Below are 12,148 nucleotides of genomic sequence, written 5' to 3' on the forward strand. Positions count from 1 at the left end.
GTGTGTCTGTGTGTCTGTGTGTCTGTGTGTCTGTGTGTCTGTCCGTGTGTCCGTGTGTCCGTGTGTCCGTGTGTCCGTGTGTCCGTGTGTCCGTGTGTCTGTGTGTCCGTGTGTCCGTGTGTCTGTCTGTGTGTCTGTCTGTGTGTCTGTGTGTCTGTGTGTCTGTGTGTCTGTGTCTGTGTGTCTGTCTGTGTGTCTGTGTGTCCGTGTGTGTGTGTCCGTGTGTCCGTGTGTCTGTGTGTCCGTGTGTCTGTGTGTCCGTGTGTCGTGTGTCTGTCTGTGTGTCTGTGTGTCTGTGTGTCTGTGTGTCTGTGTGTCTGTGTGTGTGTCCGTGTGTCTGTGTGTCTGTGTGTCCGTGTGTCTGTGTGTCCGTGTGTCTGTGTGTAAGTGGATGTGTTTAACTAGTAAATGAACAAAAATGTGACATTTTGTTTGGTCCCCACAAGGTAAAAAGCTATTTCTGGGGGGTTTAGGGTTAAGGTTAGAATTAGTGTTGGGGTTAGAATTAGGTTTATGGTTAAGGTTAGGGTTAAGGGTTAGGGTTAAGGGTTAAGGAAAATGGGACTTTGAATGGTACTGAATTGTATGTCCCCACAAGGTTAGCTGCGCAAGACTGTGTGTGTCTGCTTGTGTATGTGTTCCTCTGTGTGTTCCCCTACCTCCGAGGGGCCGTAACGGGGTGCCGTTGAGGCGCGTGCGTGGACCCGTGGGGCTCCTGTTACCCTCCAGACGGCTCATCTTGCCCGGCGGGGGGGCGCAGGTGTCCGGGCTGTCCCCTCTCTGCTCTGGACTGTCCTGCAGGCAGGGGCTCTCAGTACCACCACGCTCCATCCCCCTCCAACCTCCAGGAGGGACTCCCAACAGAGCGTATGGACCTGCAGACAGGAGAGAGAGAGGAGAGAAAGAGATGGAGAGAGACAGAGCGAGATAGAGAGAGTGAGAGAGAGAGAGAAAGAGATGGAGAGAGAGAGAGAGACAGAGAGAGAGAGAGAGAGAGAGAGAGAGAGAGAGAGAGAGAGAGAGAGAGAGAGAGAGAGAGAGAGAGAGAGAGAGAGAGAGAGAGAGAGAGACAGAGACAGAGACAGAGAGAGAGACAGAGAGAGAGGGAGAGAGAGAGGGAGAGAGAGCGAGCGAGAGGGAAAATAAAATAGAGGAGGCATTTGTTCTTTAGGACGAAGTTACCCTTCAACATAGGCACTGAACTAGGATCAGTGTACCCTCTGCTAAAATTTGTTTATCTAGTAAGAGTCTACAGGCAACTATCTACATCTTACTGGTGTTGACATTGTGGAGACTCCTTCAAATCAGATCAGGGTTTAAATACTATCTGTTTTCTTTCAGATATGTGGAGCGTTTGAAAAGAGACAGAGGCATTGGGTCAATTGATTTGCACTTTTGGGATGATTCCATTGGTTCCATTGTACTATATATATCTGTTGTTTAGCTGGAATGGAATGTTTGTATCCTGTTCATTTGACTGTGATACTGTATGTGGTTGTGTCACCTAGCTGTCTTAAGATGAATGCACCTACTTACTGTCACTCTGGATAAGAGCATGTGCTAAATGACTAGAATGTCAATTGTAAATGTTTTACATACAGATCTCATATGACTGTTTAATTATTATTGTAATACAATATATTGATGTCACAAATGTAAATGTTTTACATACAGATCTCATATGACTGTGTTTAATTATTATTGTAAAACAATATATTGATGTCACAAATGTAAATGTTTTACATACAGATCTCATGTGACTGTGTTTAATTATTATTGTAAAACAATATATTGATGTCACAAATGTAAATGAAAAGGTGACATTTCACTGTAAAATCAGTAGTTCGACCTCTGAGAGTCAGGTGGATATTGTAGCATTTAGCAAAACGAGTTCATTATTTGTCTCTCTGAAATGAAACCATCAAGTGATAGATTTAAAACAAATAGATGTCTGTTGAACAACCCCCTGCCGATATGAGATAGTGAAAAAACACCAATCTGTTTCATCATTTCGTTCAACAATAAAAGCTAATTTCTCAACATTTCTGAAAAAAGATAAATAGCATTTTGAAATGAAACCCTTCTTTTGTATCAAACTCATCACACGGAGATGACCGCTTCATATGTTCAGGCGTGAGTGCTGTGTTGGAGGCGTGAGTGCTGTGTTGGAGGCGTGAGTGCTGTGTTGGAGGCGTGAGTGCTGTGTTGGAGGCGTGAGTGCTGTGTTGGAGGCGTGAGTGCTGTGTTGGAGGCGTGAGTGCTGTGTTGGAGGCGTGAGTGCTGTGTTGGAGGCGTGAGTGCTGTGTTGGAGGCGTGAGTGCTGTGTTGGAGCGTGAGTGCTGTGTTGGAGGCGTGAGTGCTGTGTTGGAGGTGTGAGTGCTGTGTTGGAGGCGTGAGTGCTGTGTTGGAGGCGTGAGTGCTGTGTTGGAGGCGTGAGTGCTGTGTTGGAGGCGTGAGTGCTGTGTTGGAGGCGTGAGTGCTGTGTTGGAGGCGTGAGTGCTGTGTTGGAGGCGTGAGTGCTGTGTTGAAGGCGTGAGTGCTGTGTTGAAGGCGTGAGTGCTGTGTTGGAGGCGTGAGTGCTGTGTTGGAGGCGTGAGTGCTGTGTTGGAGGTGTGAGTGCTGTGTTGGAGGCGTGAGTGCTGTGTTGAAGGCGTGAGTGCTGTGTTGGAGGCGTGAGTGCTGTGTTGGAGGCGTGAGTGCTGTGTTGGAGGCGTGAGTGCTGTGTTGGAGGCGTGAGTGCTGTGTTGGAGGCGTGAGTGCTGTGTTGGAGGCGTGAGTGCTGTGTTGGAGGCGTGAGTGCTGTGTTGGAGGCGTGAGTGCTGTGTTGGAGGTGTGAGTGCTGTGTTGGAGGCGTGAGTGCTGTGTTGGAGGCGTGAGTGCTGTGTTGAAGGCGTGAGTGCTGTGTTGGAGGCGTGAGTGCTGTGTTGGAGGCGTGAGTGCTGTGGTCATTTCCCCCCTGTACCCATCCACCCTCCCATACTGAAGACATTACTTTTTATTTACAGATGACGAGAGCAGAAAAAGCAGACCACAACAAACAAACAGCAACCCAGCATCTGGTGGAAATCACCAGGCTCTTTACTGTAAATAATATTACTGACTGCTATCAGACTCTATCGTCTTCTACACAGCAAATCTCATGCTAGGTAGGACTGTCAATTTACATCTCAGTCATCTACACAACCAAATCTCATGCTAGGTAGGCCTGTCAATTTACATCTCAGTCATCTACACAGCAAATCTCATGCTAGGTAGGCCTGTCAATTTACATCTCAGTCATCTACACAACCAAATCTCATGCTAGGTAGGCCTGTCAATTTACATCTCAGTCATCTACACAGCAAATCTCATGCTAGGTAGGACTGTCAATTTACATCTCAGTCATCTACACAACCAAATCTCATGCTAGGTAGGCCTGTCAATTTACATCTCAGTCATCTACACAGCAAATCTCATGCTAGGTAGGCCTGTCAATTTACATCTCAGTCATCTACACAGCAAATCTCATGCTAGGTAGGCCTGTCAATTTACATCTCAGTCATCTACACAACCAAATCTCATGCTAGGTAGGCCTGTCAATTTACATCTCAGTCATCTACACAGCAAATCTCATGCTAGGTAGGACTGTCAATTTACATCTCAGTCATCTACACAGCAAATCTCATGCTAGGTAGGCCTGTCAATTTACATCTCAGTCATCTACACAGCAAATCTCATGCTAGGTAGGCCTGTCAATTTACATCTCAGTCATCTACACAGCAAATCTCATGCTAGGTAGGACTGTCAATTTACATCTCAGTCATCTACACAGCAAATCTCATGCTAGGTAGGCCTGTCAATTTACATCTCAGTCATCTACACAACCAAATCTCATGCTAGGTAGGCCTGTCAATTTACATCTCAGTCATCTACACAGCAAATCTCATGCTAGGTAGGACTGTCAATTTACATCTCAGTCATCTACACAGCAAATCTCATGCTAGGTAGGCCTGTCAATTTACAACTCAGTCATTTACACAGCAAATCTCATGCTAGGTAGGCCTGTCAATTTACATCTCAGTCATTTAGCAGACACTCTTATCCGGAGTGATTTACAGGAGCAATCAGGGATATGTGCCTTGCTCAGGGGCACATTAACAGATGATTTTTTTCACCTCTGGGATTTGAACCAACAACTTTTCAGTTACTGGCCCAACACTCTAACCACGAGGCTACCTGCCGCCCTGTCTGTCGCCAGAGATGATACAGTATGTATAGCCAGGTCTACGGTTTGACCAAAAGGCTATGCCACTAATCTAGGGGGTGATAGTTGGCTTTTCAGGCAAAGTCATTTATAACAACAGGCTATAACTTGACGCACTACTTTCAAGACATAAAGGTTCCCAATTAATGAGCAACCGTCTTCGCTCCAAGGCAAGAACTTCTGAGGTAAAGTAACTGCTGCCTCTAGCGGACGGAGGTGTTTTGGAACCTGAAGGAACCGTGTCTGAGATCTGACGACTTCCATTGGCTGTCTGACTTTAGCTCACCAGGCTAACACAGTCTCGTGGCCGGCAGGACAATCGGGTTTGAACCCCCAGACTGTCACACAACTATTATAGAAGCAGGAGCAGTCTGCTGCCTATCTGGCTTCAGCTCAGCGGGCTAACACACTCTCATGGTGTGCAGGAGACATGGGTTCGAACTGCAGTCTGCCACCACCCTCTAGACGTAAAGGGGCAATCTGTCATGCAATCTGATGTGTTTGTTTCACAATCTGTGGTTTCCCCTGGCATGATAATTAACCCATTCTGGCCTAAAAGCAGCACATGATGACAATAAAACGCACACGCTAAATGAATAACAGCCTTTAAAAAGAGCCTTCCAACACAAACTCAGAATATTGTAATACGGAGGAACTGGAGCTGCCTCTCCCTCTGTTTAATGGGAAAGACCAGTCACTTTCTTTCTTTCCCATAGGACTGCATAGCTGAGGCATCCTAGGCCTGGCAGTGAGGGGATCCAGCCACAACATATCATAGGGACCTGGGTGATCTGAGGCAGCAGTCTAATACCATGTTCACACTATCATGTTGATCTGAACTGTCAGCAGTCTAATACCATGTTCACACTATCATGTTGACCTGAACTGGCAGCAGTCTAATACCATGTTCACACTATCATGTTGATCTGAACTGTCAGCAGTCTAATACCATGTTCACACTATCATGTTCTCCCTCTCTGGTCCAGAACCAGACATCATGCTACGGGACCAGATCCCTGGTCTCTCCCTCTCTGGTCCAGCCACCAGACATCATGCTATGGGACCAGATCCCTGGTCTCTCCCTCTCTGGTCCAGCCACCAGACATCATGCTATGGGACCAGATCCCTGGTCTCTCCCTCTCTGGTCCAGAACCAGACATCATGCTATGGGATCAGATCCCTGGTTTCTCCCTCTCTGGTCCAGCCACCAGACATCATGCTATGGGATCAGATCCCTGGTTTCTCCCTCTCTGGTCCAGAACCAGACATCATGCTACGGGACCAGATCCCTGGTCTCTCCCTCTCTGGTCCAGCCACCAGACATCATGCTATGGGACCAGATCCCTGGTCTCTCCCTCTCTGGTCCAGCCACCAGACATCTTGCTATGAGACCAGATATTATGGGAGAGCTAGGCCTGATTGGAGAGCATTGTGTAATTAAAAGCTTATAAATCTTAACAGCTATTGACTAAACACTCTATCCCCCCCGGGCATTGCAGATCTGCTTCTGATAAACACGTCTACATGGGATTTGGGAAAGACAGGCACAGGATTAAACACCTCCCCTCCGCCCCGCCCCCCGTCATCTCTGCACCCAGAGTCATTAACAGGGAGAAATTATTACCAGACATGTATGAAGGGGAAGGATATGTGTTGGGTGTCCTCTACCTCTGCCAACATAGGTCTCTCTCTCTCTCTCTGACACACACACACACACACACACACACTTTAGTGTTCACAGCTCTTCACTTCGCCTCTCATCACACCAGTCCTGTGAGTTTGTCCAGTGGCCAGTTGTCAGACTGATTGAATGGATGCATGTCTCTCAGTACATGAGATCTCCTCCTGATAACATCTGACGACATCACACAGCAGTGCCCTCCAGCTTTCATCCACATGACTAGACCAGAACAAGGGCTGTCACAAATGGCACTCTATTCCCTATGTAGGCTCCGGTCAAACCTAGTACACTATAGGGTATAGGGTGCCATTTGGAATGCATCCAGGGGCTGAGTAACCAAACAAAAAAGTCCCGTACAAAAGAGTTGCTGTATACAAACCCCTCATTGAGAGAATTATGTCTGAATATTCCAGGAGCTCGGAGGATGATGGAAGGTTCACAACGCATTAGGCTTGACGGAGTTGACATCTCTTCGTATATCAACGCCGTCAACATGCTCTCTTAGACTGTTTACAGCTACTCGGTCATAGAGACTGTTGAAAAATATGACTGATGTAACTGATAAGAAGTGAACAATGCACCACTACGTGATGTTTATGGTCTGGTGATGAAAAGGACCATATAGAAAAGGGGTTTTAAAAGATTTAACATGATATATGTTTCTATTTCTTATTTTCAAGTGTCTATTAGGTGTTGTTCCTTCCTCTTCTTGTTGTTATTAAAGATAACAATAATGACAATAATAATAATGACAATAATAATAATAACAATAATAATAATGACAATAATAATAATGACAATAATAATAATAACAATAATAATAATAACAATAATAATAATGACAATAATAATAATAACAATAATAATAATAACAATAATAATAATAACAATAATGATAACAACAATAACAATTGAGACCAATTGACACTCTTTACCATGGCACTTTGAGATTTATTTTAAACTGCCAAACCCTTACGCACCACTGCACTTTGTATAACAGGGTTGGCTGGCCTTCTCTAGTCACTCGTAGGCTCAGTCACTGGTATACTTTTATTTACAAAGCCATTTTGGGTTTACTACCTTTTTATTTGGGCATTTTTATTGCTCAGAAATGTGGTGGGAACTCTCTTTGTTTGCTGGACTTTATCCTGCTAACTGTTCCAAATGTCTGAACTGAATTTGGTAAAAGGGCTTTTATGTCCTCTGCGCCATCGTCTTGGAACACCTTACAAAATAGTTTTAAACTGGAAGAAGCTGTCCCGATTGGTGCTTTTAAATCACTGATGAATGATCTTGAGACTGATTCCCTGACCTGTCAATGTTTTTAATTAGCTGTTTTTGATTTTGTTAAACTATTGTGAATTCTATGTTTTTACTAGATTACTTTTTTTCTTGTTGTTTGTCTGTAATTTTTGTAATGACTTGGTGCTGCCTATCTTGGTCAGGACGCTTTTGAAAAAGAGATTTTAAATCTCAATGAACCCTTCCTGGTTAAATAAAGGTTAAATCAAATAAATCAAATAAATAAATAATAACAATAATGATAATAACAATAATAATAACAATGATAATAACAATAATAATAATAAGAATAACAATAATGATAATAACAATAACAATAATAATGATAATAACAATAATGATAATAACAATAATAATAATAATAATAATAATAATAACAATAATAATAACAATAATAATAATGCTAATAACAATAATAATAACAATGATAATAATAATAACAATGATAATAACAATAATAATAATAATGATAATGATAATAACAATGATAATGATAATAACAACAAGAATAATAATGATAATAATAATGATAATGATAATAACAATAATAATAATGATAATAACAATAATAAAGATTATGCTGTACGCTCTTAGAATCAGTGACTTGAGGAAAGTTGGAGATCCTCCAAGGAACCATTTCTAGTCAATGCTTCATATTTGCACCTTCGGTTAGTTGAGGGGTTCTTGGAGGACCCTTTAATGCCACCCTGTAGTGGAGGTGTGGCTTAGTAGGGGCGTGGCTTTAAGATAGATCTTTTATGGTCCCCGTTAGAGTAAATGTCATTGTTGTTCATCTGTTCTGTTGTATTGCCGTCACATGTTAAGGTTGAACACTAACCGTTTGGTAGCTTCAATGAGGCTAAACGAGGTGTATGACTTCCTCAAGAGCCTATGCAAATTCCAAAGTTGGAATAGTTGCCACTTTATTACTGTATGTAATCAGCAATGTTAATATTATTATTATATTAGAATATGTAACGTGCATAAATATTCAAGGAACATTATAATTTGCTGTGTACAAAATGAACATGATGAACAGGAATGACATTTATGCTAACAAGTGACCAAAAAATGTGGAAGCCACGCCTCAAATAAGCCACGCCTCTAACCTGATGTCACCTCGACAATATCGTATTTAAAAAATTTTTTTAAACTTGTTGGATATGGCAGGGCTAGCAAACTATCCCAGATTACAAAGGGAAACCCAGCTGTGAGCTGCCTAGTGACACAAGCATACCAGACAACACTGAACCATGCATTAGAGCACCAGCTGTTCAGTACGACTGTGTGATAATGCTCTCCGTAACCGATGTGAGCAAGACTTTTAAACAGGTTAACATTCACAAGGCCAGACAGATTACCAAGACGTGTACTCAAAGCGTGCACTGACCAGCTGGCAAGTGTCGTCACAGACATTTTGAACCTCCCCCTGACCCAGTCTGTAATACCTACATGTTTCAAGCAGCCCACCATAGTCCCTGTGCCTAAGAATGCCAAGGTAACCTGTCTAAATGACTATCGCCCCAAAGCACTCACATCTGTATTCATGAAATGCTTTGAAAGGTTGGTCATGGCTCACATCAACACCATAATCACACTCACCCTGGACCCATTCCAATTCATATACTGCCCCAACAGATCCACAGATGACGCAATGTCATTTTTTTGTGCCTTTTTTCACCCCAATTTTGATATTGGCTCATCTCTGCAACTCCCCAACGGGCTCCAGAGGCGAAGGTCGAGTGTCCTCCGAAACATGTCCCACCAAACCGCGCTTCTTAACACCCGCCCGCTTAACGCTAAAACCAGCCGCACCAATGTGTCGGAGGAAACACCATTCAACCGACGACCAAGGTCAGCCTGCAGGTGCCCGGCCTGCCACAAAAAGTTGCTAGAGCGAAATGAGTTAAGTAAAGCCCCCCTGGCCAATTGTAAGCCGCACTATGGGACTCCCGATCAAGGCCTGGGATCGAACCCAGGTCTGTGGTGACACCACTAGCAGTGCCTTAGACCGCAGCCCCACTTGGGAGGCCCCAGATGATGTAATCTCTATTGCACTCTTACACTACCCTTTCCCGCCTGGACAAGAGGAACACCCATGTAAGAATGCTGTTGTTGACTACAGCTCAGCGATCAACACCATAGTGCCCTCCAAGCTCATCACAAAGCTAAGGGCCCTGGCACAGAACACCTCCTTCTGAAACTGGACTTCCTGACGGGCTGCCCAGAGTCGGTGAGGGTAGGCAACAGCACATCCGCCACACTGACCCTCAACACAGGGGCCCTCAGGGGTGGGTGCTTAGTCCCCTCATTTACTCTGTTCACCCCTGACTACGTGGCCGCGCATGACTCCAACACCATCATTAAGTTTGCCGACAACATGACGGTGGTGGGCCTGATTACCAACGACGATGAGACAGCCTATAGGGAGGAGTTCAAAGACCTGGCAGTGTGGTGCCAGAACAACAACCTCTTGTGTATACTGTGCATTCAGAAAGTATTCCGACCCATTTCCTTTTCCACATTTTGTTACTTAACAGCCTTATTCTAAAATTGATCAAATATTTATTTTTCTCATCAGTCTACACGCAATACACGCAATGCACGCATAATGACAAAGTAAAAATAGGTTTTTGCTAATTTTTGCAAATGTATTAAAACCAGAAATACCTTATTTACAGAAGTATTCAGACCCTTTGCCATGACACTCGAAATTGAGCTCAGGTGCATCCTGTTTGCATTGATCATCCTTGAGATGTTTCTACAACTTGATTGGAGTCCACCTGTGGAACATTCAATTGATTGGACATGATTTGGAAAGGTACACACCTGTCTATATAAGGCCCCACAGTTGCCAGTGCATGTCAGAGCAAAAACCAAGCCATAAGGTGGAAGGAATTGGCTGTAGAGCTCTGAGACAGGATTGTGTAAAGACACACATCTGGGGAAGGGTACCAAAAGATGTCTGCAGCATTGAAGATCCCCAAGAACACTGTGGCCTCCATAATTCTTAACTGGAAGAAGTTTGGAACCACCAAGACTCTTCCTAGAGCTGGCAGCCCCGCCAAACTGAGAAATCGGGGGAGAAGGGCCTTGGTCAGGGAGGTGACCAAGAACCCGATGGTTACTCTGACAGAGCTCCAGAGTTCCTCTGTGGAGATGGGAGAACCTTCCAGAAGGACAACCATCTCTGCAGCACTCCACCAATCAGGCATTTATGTTAGAGTGGCCAGACGGAAGCCACTCCTCAGTAAAAGGCACATGACAGCCTGACAGCCCGCTTGGAGTTTGCCAAAAGGCACCTAAAGGTCTCTCAGACCATGGTCTGATGAAACCAAGATTAAACTGTTTGGCCTGGATGCCAAGTGTCAATTCTCGAGGAAACCTGGTACCATCCCTACAGTGAAGGATGGTGGGGCGGCAGGGAAGCCTAGTGGTTAGAGTGTTGGACAAGATAACTGAAAGGTTGCTAGTTCAAATCCCCGAGTTGACAAGGTACAAATCTGTCGTTCTGCCCCTGAACAGGCAGTTAACCCACTGTTCCTAGGCTGTCATTGAAAATAAGAATTTGTTCTTAACTGACTTGCCTAGTTAAATAAAGCTTAAAAAATGTTTTTAAATGGTGCTGGCAGCATCATGCTGTGGGGATGTCTTTCAGCGGCAGGGACTGGGAGACTAGTCAGGATCGAGGCAAAGATGAACGGAGCAAGTACAAAGAGATCCTTGATGAAAACCTGCTCCAGAGCGCTCAGGACCTCTAAGCAGAAAAACTCTAAGCACACAGCCAAGACAACGCGGGAGTGACAACGCAGGAGTCCCTGATGTTCTTGAGTGGCCCGGACTTGAACCCGATCTAACATCTCTGGAGAGACCTGAAAATAGCTGTGCCAAGCTTGTAGCATCATATCCAAAACAACTCAAGGCTGCAATCGCTGCCAAAGGTGCTTCAACAAAGTACTGAGTAAAGGGTCTGAATTTTTATATAAATGTCATATTTCCGTTGTTTGTTTTTTTGCACATTTGCAAAAATGTACAAAACCCTGTTTTTGTTTTGTCATGTGTGGTATTGTGTGTAGATTGATGAGGGGGGGGGAAACAATTTAATCCATTTTAGAATAAGACTGTAATGTAACAAAATGTGGGAAAATCAAGGGGTCTGAATACTTTCCGAATACACTGAAGTTATCATTACTCAATGTGAATTTATTATTACTTACAGTCTTATTACATCTTTTACTTTTCTATTATTTGTCTATTTTCTGGTTCTCTGCATTGTTGGGAAGGGCCTTAAGTAAGCATTTCACTGTTAGTTTACACCTATTGTTTATGAAGCATGTGATGAATAAAAATAGGATTTGATTTTAATGAACCATTTAACTGTATGCTTAATTAGGGAGACACGCCCATGGTAAGAGGCCTAGCTTTTGCATGTACTGTATTACATAAAATCAAATAACGTTCAAGTAGGAAAATGGTAAGGGGGCATTTCATTCAGTCATTTTTTAAATAGTCAAGCCCTGAAGTTTTTTATTTTGGGAGAGAGAAATGGACAGAAAGCTGTAGGAACAACTGTTTTCTCTCCGCTTGGCATACTGCAGTGAAACCAAGTTTAGCCAAATGAAACCGGCATTTTGATGGAACCACTAAATTACTGCTGTTGACATTTTTGGGGACAATAGGCTTCGTCTTGCTGAGAGCAACGCTGCTCTTTCTCTCGCTGTAAAAACGTTTGAGCAAAAAATGTGCCCTGTCCACTCATTAGGCCAGCTTATAAATGTTACATTTTAGCTGACATTTTTTTAAATGAAAGGTTGCAGACATTTATGCAGGGTAGGGTGATTATTTATTCACCTTATGGTGCAAGACAGCATGCTCAGTCCGGTTGCTCATTCGTTTGTCTTCAACATATGAACATTCAAACG

At 43.7% G+C, this 12,148-nt stretch overlaps 1 protein-coding gene across 1 annotated transcript in view; it reads right to left on the bottom strand.

The window, feature by feature from the left end:
* The window catches only part of LOC118382055 (DNA-binding protein SATB2-like), a 61,967-nt gene that overhangs the window by 48,033 nt on the left and 1,786 nt on the right, over positions 1–12,148 (bottom strand). The window contains exon 2 of the mRNA XM_052502502.1: positions 660–875. Coding sequence (XP_052358462.1) covers positions 660–875 — 216 coding nt within the window. The remainder of the gene's footprint in view (positions 1–659; positions 876–12,148) is intronic.

Source organism: Oncorhynchus keta, unplaced genomic scaffold, assembly GCF_023373465.1.
Source record: "Oncorhynchus keta strain PuntledgeMale-10-30-2019 unplaced genomic scaffold, Oket_V2 Un_contig_1563_pilon_pilon, whole genome shotgun sequence".
Classification (NCBI taxonomy): Eukaryota; Metazoa; Chordata; class Actinopteri; order Salmoniformes; family Salmonidae; genus Oncorhynchus; species Oncorhynchus keta.